Source organism: Macaca nemestrina, chromosome 1 (genome assembly GCF_043159975.1).
Source record: "Macaca nemestrina isolate mMacNem1 chromosome 1, mMacNem.hap1, whole genome shotgun sequence".
Lineage (NCBI taxonomy): Eukaryota > Metazoa > Chordata > Mammalia > Primates > Cercopithecidae > Macaca > Macaca nemestrina.
In genome coordinates this window covers 123,285,220-123,302,095 of record NC_092125.1, presented here as the reverse complement: position 1 = coordinate 123,302,095, position 16,876 = coordinate 123,285,220, and the positions used below count along the sequence as shown (strand labels likewise).

Below are 16,876 nucleotides of genomic sequence, written 5' to 3'. Positions count from 1 at the left end.
TGCTGCAAGGCAGTCTTCTTGGGAAGTCTGGGGAACACCAGGTGAAAAGACTTTTTTCTGGTCATGAACAGTTTCCCTGCTTCTAGGCTCCTTTAGCTCTGGGAGGCAATGGAGGGTGATGGGTTAATACCTCCTCCCTCATCCCAAGAAATTAACTTTTCTGGGTAACTTTTGCCCTTGACAAGTCACACCCAAAGGGTCTCACCTTTTCTCTCTTTTGTGAGGGAAAATTGTTGCTTTCCTATTCTGTTAACAGCTATGAGAGATGATTTTCTGAGGCCAGGAACTTAAGGGAATGACATAGGCAGTCTAAAAATAGGGCAGTCTGGGGCCCAGACAATGTTAGGGTCATGGACAAATTCAGCTAAGAGAGATTTAAGGGAACATCTTAAGAACCCTCAAATCCATAAGTACATTGGGCCTTATCTGTTGACTAAATTAATAGAAGTATAGCTACTGGTATGTAGAGAGGGGACTCCTTTGAAATTAAAGAAAGCTACTTTTACTAAAAGATATACAAAGCTATGGACAGTCCAGATTCTTTGCTTAACCCTTGAGAAAACAGGGTCCCAAAGAGTGGAATGACTTGCTGGAGTTCACCCAGCCAGCTGGTGCAACTGACCAAAGCCCACAGCTGTCGATCCTTGTGCTCTTTGCTACTGTGAAGTGGTGTGCCTGCAGCTGTGCTGGGTGCCTTGGAATATACTGAGAGACGCGTGTACGAAAAAGATGGTGAGCATAGCTTTATTTTGGAGTTTGTTTGGAAAGAGAGTCAGGAGAGCTTGGACCATGATTCTCAAATTCTGATTCCCAGCTCCAGGTTGCTGTGTGAATGTCCACTCACATTCAAACAATCTGGCTCAGTGATGGATGTAGGCTTGCTGCTGTTTTCATGCCAAGTGTTCCAGCCCTTCCTGCCTCCCTGCCTTTGGTCTCCCTCAGGCCCAGAAGAAGCCGTGAGGGAGGCACATGACAAGCTTGAAGATGCTTTTATTGAGAAGGAGAGGGACTGAACAGATTCTTGACAAGCCTAGGCATAAATGCTCCAGGTTTGGGAAAGAGATAAAATAAATAGGTGGTTACTGGGGAGACTCCAACACAGCCAGAATAGGCACGGTTTGCTTCAGCCTCTGGGCCTGTCCATTGTTTTCACTGTGTGAGCTGGGGCGTGGGGTTTGCTGCAAACTGGGATCCAGAAGAGGAATTCTCGGGGCTCTAATGGGTATCAGATCTGCCATCTTGCATCAGCAGGGCCTGGTTCTTGGAGGTGTCTAAGCTGGTGCCTAAGGGCTTATCTGAGGAAAGAAAAAGATTCAGATGAGGCTGGTGGCAGGTGAGGGATCTGCAGAGCTTATGCCACCAATAAGCTTGGAACCTCAAGGTAAGCCTGAATGCATGAAGCTAAGCCCCTGGGGGAATATCCTGTGCCCAGCACCCGCCACACTCAGTTCTGCCCCAGGGCTGGGCCGGCAGGCTTGTCAACTTCGCACTCTCTCTCACCCAGGAGCACCAGACAGTCCCGATGGGTGTCAGGACCCCAGGGTGTCCTCACCCCCAGCATCCTTCTGACAGCCTCCAGCCGGGACAGGATTCTTGGGGCCTCCTGTGGACATAGCATCTGTAGCTCCCCAGGTCTCATGTGAAGTAGCTGGCTCCCCGTCAGGGACCCAAGTGTCCTCACCGTGCTGTGAACGAAACAGCAAAAGCCATCAGTGGTGCACTGGAAGCACTCTAGGCCTGAGCATTTGGGTAGAAAATGGGCTCTTTGGGCTTGGAGGTTGGGGTTACAGAAAAATTCATGGAGTAGGCTGTCTGGGAGTGAAGGAGTAAAGTCAGCATTTGGCTTTAGCCAATTTCAGAACTTCCAGGCTTGAAAGAAGTGCTCTGGGAGAGAATCTTCTGGCTGGGGAGGGGCGACTGAGCTGGCAGCTGGGGTTCTTCCTGAGTCCACTCCCCTGATCCTTGCTGCCTTTGCCACAGCAGGGTTCCCCACTTAATCTCTAATGTAGGCTTGAACACGCCTCTGCTCTGTCCTCTAACTCAGCAGAGACAGTGCTGGATCGGGGTCATGTACAATGTAGGCCAGGTTGTTTGTTCTGGGTCTCTGGGTTTCCTTGGTTAGCCCTTTATAAAGTTTCTCCCTCCACATCCGGTAGGGCCAGGCACTCACACAACGGAGAAGTTCTCTGCCTGCAGCCAGGCTGTGACCTCTTCAGGCCTCGAGCTAAGTCGAAGCATTGGAACCTAGAATCAGGGGGAACCAGGGGTCAGAGTCCATCTCATCTCACAGTCAACCATAGCCCCTAACATCTGGGTCCCTTCTCTAGGTTCCCATCAAATCACTTCTCTTACTCTGTGGCTTTCTGGTCTGGCGGGGAGCTGGTCTTATTCTCTGCTCTGGCCCCATGATAAAGTTGGCACACACTAAGCATGCAATAATACGGTCTAAATCAAACCAAGACTATCTCCTCCACTTGCCACTGAATCCTCCTCACCCCCACCTCCAACTCAGGACTTAGGGCTCTGGATAGTCCAGGCTGGGTAGTACCCGAGAGGGTGACCGGTCCTGGGTCCCAGAGGTCCCCGACTGCAGGGGCTCCAGGATGTTGCTGGGAATGTAGCCGCTCTGTCCTGCTTCGTTCTTCACCAGCCACCACCGCTTGCTATGGTCCAGAACCTGCCAAGAGTCACCACCTCAGTCCCCTGAGCCTCTGTCCAGCCAGCCTGCCCTCCCCACACAAGGCTTTCTCCCTCCGGCCCTTTCCTACCCTCCTTCTCCCTCTCTAGGCCACCCACCTTGGCAGCCCCCTCCCTGGACCACCCACCCTTGGCTGCCTGTAGCTCCCACTAACCACCACCTCCTTTTCTAGCCTCTGGCCCAGGCCTCACCTCCAGCTCTTCTCCCTGGACCACAGTCAGTTCCCGTGGGTTCCTAGCTTCAAACTCATACAAGACTTGCATTTTCAGGGCTGACTGGACAGGTTTGGGGCTGGAGGGTCTGGAGTTGGGGTCCCCAGGCTGAGGGTCATCGTTGTGTGTCTTCTCCTGAGGAAAGTGTGAGGTGCTCCCTAACCTATGACTTCCCCTCCTAAGAAACAGAGTCAGGATGGCTGGAGAATGGGGCCTCAGAAATTGAGCCTATGTCCCAGCCCTGAGAGTCCCCCCAGGTATCTCCTGCCTGCAGTCTGATGGTGACTTTTGGGTTTCTTTAGAGTTTGCTGGCAGGTCAATGTTAGGTGGGGCTTGGAGCGGGGCTTTCTGACGGCAGGAGGGGTCTGAAATGTCATTGATTTCTGAAGACATTTCCGGGAGTGGAATTTTCTACATCTGAGCTCTGCCCTAAGCACTTTATACTTGAGTTTGGGAGATCAGAAACATGTGTGGGTAGTCTCATGCGAAGAAGCTATGGGAGCCTAGGAGGGTAGAACACTGATTTTCCCCCAAGGTAGGAGAGGGATGTCCTTGTACATGTTTGTCTGGCTAAAAGAGACCCTGTTGGCTCTCTTGAGATGTAGAGAGCCAGAGATCCAAAGGAACAGCCCTGTCCCTCCCTCCCCAGGACCACACGGTCCCTACTTAGCCCAAAGCATACCGAAGGGAAACAGGGGCCTGGTATCCTAAGGGTGCCTGTAAGGGACAGAACAGGGAGTGAGTAAGAGCAGGAGGCAGCCAGCATGGTGGGAGGGAGCTGGGGTATCTGACCACAGGCATAAGCAGCTCACACACAGCTGCCTCCTGTCCCTTTTCCTGTCTCCCCCAGTGTACAGATACAGGTGCCCACATGAACCCACCCACCCACCACTTGGAGATGGGGCCTCAGAAATTGAGCCTATGTCCCAGCCCTGAGAGTCTCCCCAAATATCTCCTGTTTGTAGTCTGGTGGTGACTTTTGGGTTTCCATGGAATTTGCTGGCTTGCCAGTGTTAGGTCACACTAGTTGTGTGACCATGGTTTGGATGGGGAGGGCAGAAACTAGCCAGGGACTAGGGCTGTGGGTAGGGCTCTGTGCCAAGCTCCCCTTACTTGGCTGGAGGGCTCAGGAAGTTGCCAGTCATCTGAAAATGTGGGTTGGTAGGGCAGCGGCTCATCGCCTGTCCAGTCGGCCCTGAAGAGAGAAACAAAGCTGAGTTCACATCCACTCTGTGAACTCTGATGCCAGGCTGTGGGATGTGGAGAGGGAGGGGATGACAGGGCCTAGCCTCAGGAATCTTTTGGCTAATAGGTGACATGGTCCATGTGCACAGATGAAAGGCCCCGACACCCACAAAGGAGCAAACAGCTAAGCCTGGACACATCCCACAGAGCAGGTGTCTGGGGGCCAGCCTCACCTCTGCCCGTGAGGTAAAGATACACCACCTCCGTAAGAACATGATGGACGCTTCATTGTCCTGATTGGGCGTTTGGATTGAAGTAGTGGAACTACAAGAGCTTTTGGGCTGGTCAACACCCCAGGGGGCTTGTGCAGTATTTTTCTAGGCTGTTTTTAGTTTCCTGGCAGCAGATCCTTTTCTTTCTAGCTAAATTGTTTGTGGATTTCCACCTTGTAAGTAGACTGCAGCTGAGCTGCTCCCGTTGACTCTGGGATGGGCTGGTCCTTGCCTCTCAGCCTCCCCCTCTCCCACTGCACAGGGCCCAGGAGGAACCATGCTGTTTGTGGCCTTCAGGCTTGCCGTGCTTGGAATATTTTCCTTTTGTCTGTCCAGGAAATGCCCATTCATTTCCTTGAAGAAGTTCCCTTCCTTGCTTCACTGGGGCAGAAGTAAATATTCTGCTGAACTTGGTACATCCCTGGGTTATTGCTCTTCTCACACTGCATTGCTCATGATTCTTTTCTCTTTGTTTCTTACTATATATAGATCTCCTTGGGGGCTGTACCCCTAGTACAGTGGCTGATACACAGGAGGCAGCTATTAAGTGTTTATTCAATGGGAACAAAGGAAAGATTCCCTCGTCTGAATCTTTTTAATTGGTTCCTTCTGTGCCTTAGAAACATGCTTGGGTCTTGACCCTAATACTACTCCTTATAAGCTGTCATCCTATTACTTTCTTCTTACCAAGTTTTTTGAGAATATGCCTATATCCTCTGCCTATATATTCTTATCTCTGTTTCTTTCATTATTCCTGCAACCTGGTTTCTACTTCTGCCATTACTTTATTGAAACTAGTCCATTTAAAATCCTGATTGCCAAATCCAATGGCCTTGTATGGTCTCTGTTCTTCTGGATGACCACAACATTTAGTGTTACTTATAGCTTTGGGTCAATTTGCCAAAAATCAAGTTATCTAAATATAATTTGCCTGAAATTGAACTCTTTTGAGGGTTTTTACATATCTTTAGGTATTCTATTTTCTATATTTCTTTCATTTATTTCTGGTTATGTTAAGAAATTAGAAAACATCTAAGGGCACATCTGACTTAATATTACATTTAGAAGTATTTATCAATTGTACATCATTTTATGAATACTGAAGTTGTTTTGCATCTTTGTGGGTATTTGAAAAATTATATGTGCTAATCTGTTTTTATAAGGACTGAAATTGTAGAAGTAAGGCTGGGTTTTGAAATACAAAATGGTGTGTTCGACATGATTATTCAATGTTAAAGTGGCTGAATGAAGGAATTTGAGGCCCTCTTATTTGAGTCTATTGTAGAACTTCTGTTTTCCTCTCCTGCTAGTGCTAGACAGATACCAGAGCTATTCCCACAGACAGTGGGAGCCCAGCACAGCCCCAAGAGCTGTGAGACTGGCTTATTCAGGTACTCTTAGTCCCAGGGTTTTGGACAAGGGAACACTGGTATGAGATGGGAGGTCCAGAACTGATAAGTAATTTCATTTTAGTGACTGCACAGAGGGTGCATAAAAATAGATTGTTATGGGTGGAAACAACCCACGTGTCCATCAACAGATGAATGAATAAACAAAATGTGTCATATTCATAACAACGGGGTATTATTCAGCTATAAAGAGGAAGGCAGTTCTGATAGATACTACAACATGGAAGAATCGTGAAGACATTATTTTAAGTGAAACAAGCCACATACGGCAGGACGAATATTGTCTGATTTCACTTATATGAGGTTCCTAGAACAGGCAACATATTTCTCATAGAGACAGAAAGTAGAATAGAGGTTTCCAAGGGCTGAGGAGTGGGTAATGGGGAATTATTATTTAATGGGTACAGAATTTCTGTTTGGGATGATGAAAAAGTTCTTAAAGTACTGTAGATAATGGTGTTGGTAGCACACATTGTTAATGAACGTAATGCCATTGAATTATACACTTAAAATGGTTAAAATGATAAAAATGGTTAATTTCATGCTATGTATATTATACCATAATGAAAAACAGATAGTTTTGAACTATAATTCATGTCTTCAGACAAACTGGACACAAAATTTTGTAAATGGGGCTGAATTGAAAAGAACTGGTCATGGTGGAGTGCGGTGGCTCATGCCTGTAATCTCAGCATTTTGGGAAGCTGAGGTGAGGGGATCCCTTGAGCTCAGGAGTTCAAGACCAGCCTGGGCAACATGGCGAAACCCCATCTCTATAAAAAAATACAAAAAATAGACAGACATGGTGGTGGCACACAGGTGGCACACTGTGGTCCTAGCTATTCAAGAAGGTGAGGTAGGAGGATTGCTGGAGCCAGGAGGTGGAGGCTGCAGTGAGATGAGACCATCACGCCACTGCACTCCAGCCTGAGTGGCAGAACGAGATCTTGTCTCAAACAAAATAAAAGTGGTTATTAGGCAAATAACTCCAAGGAAAATTCATTTCCTTGTTGGCTTTTCTGCTTTTCTAAAGCTTTTTCTCTTGGTTTTCATCCCTCTGCTCTTCAGGTTCTCCTTAACTCTTCTGCCTTCTTAACCCTTTTTGCATTCGCCATGTAGAAGTTTGCCAAGGCCCTTGCCTCTTCTTTCATGGAATAGAACAAACTATGCTTGTCAAGGTACGTTCAGGGGCTCCCTCTGGAGTGCTCCCCAGTAGCTGTGCCTCCAGCCATCACTTCCGTGCATCCCCTCTCAGCTGCCCAGCCACCAGGCCTCTGCGGAATGTTCCAAGGATGCCTCAGATCAGCGTGCCCAAGCTGGTTCCTCCCACTCCCCTGGCTCTCATCCGTTTGACTTTTTGTTTTGTTTTGTTTTTTGAGATGGAGTTTCCCTCCTGTTGCCCAGGCTGGAGTGCGGCGGGGCGATCTCAGCTCACTGCAACCTCCGCCTCCTGGGTTCAAGTGATTCCCCTGCCTCAGCCTCCCAAGTAGCTGGGTTTACAAGCGTGCACCACTACACCCAGCTAATTTTGTATATTTGGTAGAGACGGGGTTTCACCATGTTGGCCAGGATGGTCTCGAACTCCTGACCTCAGGTGATCCGCCCACCTCAGCCTCCCAGAGTGCTGGGATTACAGGCATGAGCCACCGCACTGGCCTCCTTTGGCTTTTTTGTCCAGCTGCCCATCTCACAGTTACCCCTGCAGGGAGTATCTCTTTCTTTCTTAACCCCTGGCTCATTGGTTGCCAAATCTTACTGATATTACATTTGCAGCATCTCTTACGTCAGTAATTCTTAAATTTGGGGCTGGATTGAGACAAAGTTTTCACTTTGTCCTTGACAAAAATGAGAAAATATTTTAGTAGAAGGTTGCCATCTCCCTTTTCTTGGGAAAAACTGTTCTTTTTTCTGAGATAACATGTTTCAGTAGTGGGTGATGGCAAATGTGCACTTTTCTTTTGTTAATAAACTGTTTGCACTTAGCCAAATAAGAAGTTGGGAGCTCTGTGTAGAGTCCCCCAAGTAGCTCTGAAATATTTCTGGTTTGTGGCAACGTAGAGCCTGGCCACCTCTGATGTCCTGCCTGATGCCTCCATGCCCGACCCCCAATTCAGTTCAGGCCTTGTCTTCACTCACCGGCTAGTGGTCCAGGCCAGGCCCAACCCCATCCAAAGGTTACTCTCAGGTGGGCTTAGACAGGACTGTAGCAGGTTGATGGCTTTAGGGGTGAGGAGGGGTGAGATCACTTGGGCTGCTAGGCCAGCCTCAGGGCACTTGGCCAGGATCTAGGGGAGAGATGGAAAATGTCAGGAAGCCTAGGCTCCCACAGGGCCCAGTGTGGGTGGGAAAGGCCCAGAGTCCCTGGCTTCCCACTTTTGCAATCGTAGGATGTTAATTCCTGCAAGTGTCTCCATCTGCCTTGGGCCTGCTGCTCCTTCCTGTCTCCCTTGGAGCCTTGGCGTCCTTGGCTCTGACCCCAGCCCATCTGGTTCCACCCTGGCCCCTGCTCCCCCGTCCCCCTCCACCAGCCTCCTTTCCTCCCTCTACTCCTTCTTGACTTCAGCCTGTGCCTCTTCACCACCCTGTCCTCCCTTGACTCACGAAGTTCAGGGATTTGAAGAGAATGTGCACGAGCTCAGGGGCACTTGTCTCCTGCAGCCAGGTGGCCAGCCTTCCCTGGGGACACAGGGCAATGCCTGTCACCACCCTTCACTCCACCCCATCTTCACCAGGGCACCATAATTGTTTTATGCCTTGACTAGAAGGCTGGCACTTCCCACAAGTCCCAAGAGGGGAGGGGAGGTTCTAGGGGGAGTAGATGGAGAAGAAAAAGGCTTGGGATGGTTGAGTCCAGACAGCAGAGGATTAGTGGGGAGGAAGGGGAAGAGGAGAGGCCTGGTGAAGTTGTGGGGAGCCACCTACCAGGAGGTTGAAGCTGTACTTGATTTTCTGGAAGCAGTCAATGTACTGTGCCTGGGTGAGACCTGGGAGAAGGGGCAAGGCAGTGGGCCACAGATCACCCCAAGACACCCTTCTTCCTCTCTCCTGGCCCTCAGTACTCACCTCCCTGGTCCTTGCTTTTTTTCCCAAATTTCTTCTTCTTCCTGCTGGTCTTTGCCTGGACCTTCTCCAGCTTTCCCATGAACAGCTCAATGTCCCTTAGGACATGGTTCAGCACTTCCTGGGCCCCAAACAACGCATGGCCTTGAATGGGCAGTTGGGCCTGCTCTAGAACTCCCAACATGCCTCCCGCACCCCTCCCCACCACAAGCCCCAGCCTCAGGCCGGGCCTGGAGTATAAACAAGCTTCTCTGGCCTCCTGGCCCAGGCCCTGGCCATCCTGGGACCCTGGCCTCCTAGAAAAAGAGGGAGGGTTGTGTCCTTCCTTTTCCCAGGCCCAGAAAGCCTCAGCAAGCTCAAGACCACCTGCAGTTACCTCGTCCCTCTCTGGGTCCTCGGGGGAAGAGGGCCGCCTTGGAGGAGGCGGAGTAAAGACACTTGGTTCTCGGGCACTGGGGTAGTGTGGCAGGGGCCTTGGGGATGGCAGGAGGCCTGCAATGTAAGGGGACCATGGATCTAGATCTTAGATCTTTGACTTTTTATCGAAACTTTCTCCTCCACCTGCCCCCATGCCTCAAACTTACTGTGCTCTAGGGTCCTCTGGTGGGGCTGTTCTGGAGGGAGCCCCCGCTCCAGAGAGAGTGCCTGCTCCAGAGGGAGTGGCCTTTCCATAGGAGGCCCCCTCCATCTGTCCTGGCCTGGGTGAAGGCCTCCAAGTTGGGGTCTGCTGAGGACATGGTAGGGGCCACATCTTTGACAAGGTTCTTGGGAGAGAGGCCCTCCCCACACTTCTGCTCCAGGACCCAGGGGCACCACCACCTCTCTCCAGGAGTCGTACCGCCTGCTCCCTGGTCTCCTTCTGGACCCACCCCTGACTCCACCCTGCCTCATCTGCCTACCCTCTGGGCCCTCTCGGGTCCTATCTCAGTCTCTGAGGACAATCTCTAGTGCCCCCTGGGCCCAGCTCCTTCCCTATGCCCACCTCTGTCCCGGCTCCTCCTCAGTCCAGGCCCAGGTTGGTTGGGCCACAACCTTCTGGGTCCCCCAAGATATGGGGTCAGGGTCTGGCCCTCGAGGCTGAGCTGGGAGACCCCATAGGTGGGCTGGGCCAAGACTGCCTACCTTTGCTCCAGCTCTTCCTCCAGAGCCTTCTGCAAGCTGGTCCTCAGTCGCTCTGCCTGGGAAGCAGCAGTCAGGCAGGCTAAGTTTGTGTGTGTGTGTGTGTGTGTGTGTGTGTGTGTGTGTGTGTGTGTGGTGGGGTGATAGTTGATGAACCCCACCCCTGACCAATCACCCCTGACCACTCACCCCCACTTCCTGGCACTGGAAGAGCAGAGTGCTGGTGCCTGGCAGGCCTGGCTCCTGCACGGTGATGGACAGGATGGAGTTGTAGGAACATGTGTTGAGCGCCACATTCATGGCCTGGATGCTGTTCAGGCGGTAAGAGTCCAGCTCCTCCTGGGCCAGGTGGAGAGGTCAATTGTGAGGCCACCAAGAGCCAGGTGTGGCTTCTGGGAGCTCCTGACCAGCTCGTCCTAGCCCTTTGGTGACTTGGGACTGGGGTGTCAGCTACCTGACTCTTGTGCCTCTGTCCCCTGTCTCTTCCTAGGCCTGGGTGTGTGTTGTATTTGGGGAGGGTGGCTGCCCTTTGGGGCATGGAGGGTGGAGTTCAAGAGCTAGTGCTTGCTTCCCCACAGCCCACGCTGGCTATGGCTGGGTTTGCTGGGAGGGCTGACCTTGGTCTCAATGTCCAGCAGCTGCAGCCAGCCGTCCCTGACCTGAAGGATCAAGTCTTGGCTCCACACCCGGCCCTGCGCATCCATCTCAAACAGCTTCTGCAAGGCATCCTTGGGCCCCTGGACTTTCTGACTCCCCAGCTTGCATGTCATCAAGTGCTGCAGGGAGAGGGGCAGGACTGGGAGAAAGCTCAGAGAGGGGGACCACAGGCATGCTGGGTAGAGAAAAGCAGAAGAGGAAGAAGACATGTCCTCGGCCCCCTTGAGGTGGGAGGTTCTAGGCTTCAGATAAAGCAACTTTCCAGGGCCAATGTGAGGGCCGGTGTCGAAGCACTGGGGCCAGGGATGGGGGCTCCAAGTCTGAGTCTGAGGGGCTGCAGGAGGGGTTTGAAGACTCTAGAGGAAGGACAGGCATGGCCTTTACTAGTCCAGGCCAGGTGAGGCAGCTGGGTGGTGGTGGATGTGCGATCCAGCCACCCAACAAATAGCTCCTCTGGAGGGGATACAGGACCCTCAGATTCTGTCCCTGGCTTCCTTTGTTCCCTTTGGGAACTCAGTCTCAGCCCAGTCTTCCTCCTCACTCACCCAGAATTCCTGTCTCTTTCTCCCTGGTTCATGCCTGGAGACATCCATTGTGATCTCAGTCTCTGCTCAAGTCCTTGCCTACTGCTAGGCTGACCATTCAGGAGTTTTTTGCTGTTATCCAGTTTCCTTTAGGAGCCCCTCCCTTCTCCCAGTCAAACATTGCCTTCACAAGGCCCCTTCCACCCAGGCTTCTTGTGAGGGGAAGATGCAGCCTGCCTCCTGCCCCTTGACCCCCACCCCTGCCCAGGGCCCAGCTCCTCTCCCTGTGTTCACACTACCAGCATGTTCAGGGGACCCTGGCATTGTGAGCAAACTCCATCCTCCTGAACATGTCTCCTCTTGCTCTGCCTGCTGGGCCTAAAGTAAGCCTGTTCTCAACCTTCACTTTACAGAGAAGCTGAGTCCTCCTGGCCTCTCCTCAGCTGGCTGTGGGAGCCCTGCCTCTGCTGCCCTGTGGGACCTCCAGACCATCTCCCCAGCTCCCTCCCTGCTTGTTCTCCACTGGAGTCCTAACAGTGGAGCTCTTCTACCCCAGAGCTCCAGCCTGACCCTGTGCCTGCTCTCCCCACCACGCCCTTGTAGCCTGTGCTTCGCCTTTACCTTGGTGTCGACAGCCCTTCAGGCACCTAAATCTTGCAGTGCCTGCGTCATCCTCCCTGGCAGAGCCAGAGACTCCTTTCTAGCCTTGGAGCAGCCTTGGAGCTGCTCACACTCACCCTGGAGGCTTGGGCCCACGTGGCTCCCCTCTCCAACAGTGGCCATCTCAATCCTCCACAGGGCCCAAAGACCTCGCACACTCCCGCCTCCAGCCATGCAAGGTCTTGGGCAATGGAGCAGTGCCCTGGGGACTCGGGCAGCAGGGAGTTGGGAGACAGGTGAGGGTAGGTGGGTGGGTGGTTGCGAGTGCTTCCTATCCCATCCCGCTGCTACTTCTTCCTGTCTGGGGACAGGACACCCACCCGCTCAACCTCCAGCCAGGCCTGCTTTGCCCACTCCGACCACCCCTCCTACTCCCCAACACTAAGCAGATGCTCTGGCAGGCTTGCTGGATCTGAATCCATGGGACATGGTTGGGACAGGCTGTTGGCTTCCAGGGCAGGGACTTGTGTGAGGTGTCCATGTTCTGGCAGGGCAGTGGGCACACAGGAACACTTGGGTTTAGTTGGACACTGCCCAGGGCTGCAGAAGTACTCACCTCCACCCTGTGCTGCAGGAGGGTGGGCTCTGAGGTGAGGTTCTGGGAGTACTCCTTCCGGTGCACTACAGGGGCACAGAGCAAGGGGTGGGAAGCAGGCAGAAGAGCGAGGTGAGACTCAGGCAACTGCTGGGGGCAGTTGTTGTGAGGAAGAGGGAGTGGAGGATGGGACGTTCAGGGGGCTCAGTGGGAGGGCAGGGGAGACAGGCCTGCCAGGAGCTTACAGTAAATGGCTCTGCTGCTGGGCCTTGACATGTTGACGCTGCTGAGGACGGCTCCCTAGAACCCAAAGTGAACCAGAGGCAGCCTTCAGAGCTGGGGAAAGGGGAACCAGGCACAGCAGGGCAGGACAGTTGCTATTGCTCTGACTGGGGGCCTCTGGGACCAGACCCAAAGCCCCTGGCTCCAGGGCCCCTTTCCAGAGCCATCTGCAGCCAGTGTCCTCCACTGAGGAGCCCTCCGTCTTGGCTGGGCCTGGAGGCCCCAGGCTGAGGGAAGGGAGGGCCAGGGAGGCCACAGCATGGCTGGGCCCCAGGGAAGGCTCAGACCTCCCATTGTTTGGCCAATAAAGCTCATGCCAAGGAGCCCAGGAAACCTGGATGGATAGGGACCTGCGTTCAGATCCTATCTTAGGCCTGGGTATGAAAGATGCTGAGGGTTCTGTAGCTGACTCTGCCAGAGTAGGCCCTCTTGTTCAACCCTGTTACAGTTCTGCAAACTGAGAGGACACTGATGCTGGCTCTTCAGCTGTAGACCCTCTGGGAAGACTGCATGCATGCGTGTGTGTACTTACGATGGCACTGCAGGACTCGCCAGTGAGCTGACCTCCACGAGTGTCTCCCCAGGCCTCCTGGCTCTTTGCTTTTTGTACTCTGTATCCTCTGCCCAGGTCCTCTCCTGGCCCCAACCCTTTAAATTCCAGCTGCGCTGGAATGCTGCACTGGACCTTGTACATTTCTCTCCAGCAGCGACAGTCATATCAGCCACCATGGTGCTGTGAGCCTGGTGCCAAGCCCCTTACCAGCATCCTATCAGTTCCTCCTCACTGCCGTCCACTTACTTGGTGCCGTATGCCTAGCACTGTTTTAACAGCTTTATCTTTAGTCACTCTAATCCTCAAAACAACCTCACAAGGCATGTACTGGTATTTTCCCCATTTACCATATGAGGACTCTGAGGCTCAAAGATGGTAACAGGCCTGAGGTCACAAATGAGTGCTTAATAGAGAGCAAACCCAGATCTGTCTGATTGCAAGCTTCATGTTTTAATGGTTTGTAAACATGCCTCTGCCACTGGGCTGTGCGCAGTCATGGAGGGAGTCTAGAGAACATACATGTTGAAATGGAGTGGAATTAAATGTGGTGTGTGTGTGCCGGCTGGGAGTGGAGTTAGTCTGTGCAGGTCAAGGGTATGTGTTAATCTGAATGAGGTTTGTGGATATCCACAGGTCCTCATGGTACACCTCAGCTGTGCAGAGATACTGGAATACCCCGGGTAACATGTAAGAGAGCAACCCACACCCTTGTTTATTAGGACTATTGTGAAAATGACGTAGGATCTGATAAGATGACTCAGTGTTGAAGGAAATAAGCTGCCAGTGAACAATAAAGGGAATGTGGAAGGGACGGCTGGATCTCTGGTTTCCTTGTTTGAGAGGACCGCTTTTCTCTCCAGGGGTAAGGCTGGGCTAGAAGCCTGCTCCCCTTTCCCAGCCTCCCCCAACCCCCATTGTAACACTTCCTGCTTCTCCATGCTCTCCATGCAGAAGAGGAAGTGAGGTCTGGCCCTGGTTAGCCCCACTCCCCACTCCCTCAGCACCAGGGTGGGCCCTGTAGGGCCCTGTAGGGCCCTGTGGGTAGGTAGGTCAAGGTGGGGAAACAGCTGCCTCCAAAGATTCCCTACCCCAGGAAGGGAAGAGGGGGCTGGCTCGGCCTGCCTTGCCCCTTAGGGGTAGGGGAGCTGTGACAGCCCAGTTTCCCCCTTTAAGCCCTAGATGTAGGGGTTTGGAGCAGGGAAGGCCATCACCTCACAGACCCTGGGGCAAGCATCCCAGAGGTCCTTCCGGAACCTGGACCTTGCTCTGCTTTCCAGCCCACCAGCCAGCTGCTGAGTCCCAAGCCCCTCCTCGGGCTTGATCCCCTGGGCTGCAGCTGGGAACAGGCTGGAGACTTGGCCTGGGAAGCCACTAAGTTGCCCCCACCTGCCCTGGGATCCCCTGTGACTGGGCTGGGCCCCGATCTTCCCTGGGGGCCAGGCCCTTACCTGGGTGCCAGTGAAGACCAGGTGCCTGGTTCTCCCAGGGGGCTGGTCTTGGAGCAGGTGGTCCGGTGCTGGTGGCAGAAAGACAGCAGCTTCTCTGCTAGTGGCCACAGGCAGAGCCTGCCTTTGATGAGGTTACAGAGGCAACCACGCCTGTGTTCTTTGGACTCTGGCGGGTGGGGAGGCCTCCTGGCCACTAACCACTCAACATCAACCTGGACCTGCGGCAGTGTCTGTGCTGACAGGTGTCCCCAGCTTAGCTAGAGGCTACTGCTTCCCTGTTTCCCCACTTCTAGCCTTGGGGCGTGGCCCCCTCTTCCCTCTGCCTTTTGTGTGCCTACTCTGGGGAACAGGTCAGCATCAGGCACGGGCCTGGGACCAGAAGGAGAGAGTATGCATGGCCCAGAGTCTGGGTTCTGTGGTGAGGGCACAGGCTGGCAGGAGGTGGACTCCAGGCTTGGGGGAAGCTGTGGGCTGGTGTGTGTGCTGTGCCTGTGCATGGGTGGCACCCATAGATGTGTGATCCTGTGTGCCTGGGTGGTGCCTGTGAGCAAGACATGGATCTTTTCAGAGAAGATGGGAACTGGGGCACAGAGCCACATGGGGCATTACATGGAGGACTCAGATTCCCTCCGGCAGGGCCCTCATTCTGTCCCTACTGCTGTCCCTTCCAGCAGGAGCCCCTGTACCAGCCCATTCTTGCTCTTCTACTCTCTTTCCTTCTCTACCCCATCTTGTGCCCAGACCCCTGGTGGATGCCTGGCCGGCTTCAGCAAAGATGGGAAACAGAGACCTGCGTCTATCTGTAGTCATGAACCTACCCACTTCCTGCACTTCATGGTATTGAAAACTCTTTTTTGGCACTCAGGGTGGGCCAGGCTCCCACGCCCTCTGGGAACTCACAGTCTAACCAGTGAGGCCAGGTGTAAACAGAAACCAGGGAGCAGGGCAGGAGGGGAGGCGGGGGCAGGGGAATGTCGGTGAGCCTCGGACCGTTGTGAGCAGAGTGCAGGGCCCCAGTGCTGGGCCCTGTGATGGAGTGTGCTGTGGAGTCTGAGGGCTGGAGCACTCCCATCTTTAGCTTCCCTGGAACTATCCCAGGAGATCTCAGCCTTCTCTCCCATCACCACCCAACCAACGCTGCCCTGGATGGCCTGGAGTCCACAGGTCAGTTCCTAGGGAGATGCCTTCCCTGACTGGGCTGTGTGTGTCTCTGGGAGAGTCCAGCGGGTAGCCAGCTGCTGGGGCGCAGGGATCAGGTGCCTGTGAGGCCGGCACCCAGCCATGGCCCCATGGGAAGCAGTCCTGGGGTTCTGTTCCCTGGGTCTCCATCTCGTGGCCCTTCACTTTCTTTTGGGATACATAGCCTGTACCCTCGTTGCCTCCCCCAGCTCCATGAAGGCCACAGTCATATTTCACCCCAGCCCTAGCTTGGGGTTCAGGCAACACCTCATTTCTGTCCAGCTCAGGCCAGGCCTGTCCTTCCCACAGGCCCCTCCTCAAGTCAGTGTGAGCACAGCAGGGACTCCCATGGGGGCCCTGGGTCAGGATGGGCAGGGGCAGAAAAACAATGAGTGGCATTCACAGCACCTCGCTGTCTGCAGTGCCCTTTAGGGATGCCCCTGGGAGCAGTGTGGGTCTCCTCAGACAGAAACCCTTTGTGGCCTGGGTGGGTCTGGGGCCTGGGGCCAGGTATTGGGGACTTCTGCTTCTGTGGAGCCCCCTCAGGGAACAGGGAGAGGCCAAGCTTCCCATACCTGGGGACTTGGGGCCATAACTAAAGCTTCTGCACAAAGCTCTGGGTGCCACAGCAGTTCTTCTGCAAAGGAGTTCCAGCTGAGGCACCAGGAAGCAGGACTCGAAGCGCATATCCTTGAAATTGTGGAGTTAAAAGGCTGTGGGACCACATTCGTTCACTCACTCCACAGCTTCCTGTAGAATTGAGGGCTTTCTGCCTGCTAGGCACTGTGAGAGATGCTAGGATCCCTCTGGAGGGCTTACAGACACCTTGGAATTCAAGCTGAGTTCATTATTTCTCAGCAAACAATCTCCCCTCTCATGCTCCTATCTCAGGGAAGGCACCAGCCACCAGCCATGTGTTCCAGCAGGGAGCTGGAGTCCTCCCTGAGTCCTCCCTCAATCCTCACACCCGATGGACTACCCTTCCTAGCAGACCCAGCTCTGTGGCAAGCCCTAAGTGTCCCCCCTCCTCTCCACCCCACTGCGACTGTCTTCCTCAGACCCCATCACACCTTCTGTCTTTGA

General features: G+C 53.5%; 1 protein-coding gene across 8 annotated transcripts; it reads right to left on the bottom strand.

The window, feature by feature from the left end:
* Positions 1-728: 728 nt before the first annotated feature.
* LOC105479262 (EPS8 signaling adaptor L3) lies at positions 729-14,728 on the bottom strand. Of its 8 annotated transcripts, none has more exons than XM_011737186.3 (19): positions 14,615-14,727; positions 12,577-12,631; positions 12,353-12,417; positions 10,573-10,731; positions 10,145-10,294; positions 9,959-10,014; positions 9,421-9,563; positions 9,213-9,328; positions 8,840-8,957; positions 8,699-8,760; positions 8,378-8,452; positions 7,913-8,061; positions 4,024-4,105; positions 3,593-3,627; positions 2,890-3,088; positions 2,549-2,677; positions 2,171-2,244; positions 1,501-1,685; positions 729-1,295 (listed from the first exon to the last, which is right to left on the bottom strand). In XM_011737186.3, the coding sequence occupies exons 2-19, from the start codon at positions 12,605-12,607 to the stop codon at positions 1,216-1,218; spliced, it is 1,908 nt and encodes a 635-aa protein (XP_011735488.2). In that variant the 5' UTR covers positions 12,608-12,631; positions 14,615-14,727; the 3' UTR covers positions 729-1,215. The 8 variants fall into 8 exon arrangements, with proteins under 8 accessions (XP_011735488.2, XP_011735489.2, XP_011735493.2 ...); XM_011737187.3 differs by having other exon boundaries at positions 9,421-9,560; XM_011737191.3 differs by having other exon boundaries at positions 1,553-1,685; positions 14,615-14,725.
* Positions 14,729-16,876: the final 2,148 nt, after the last annotated feature.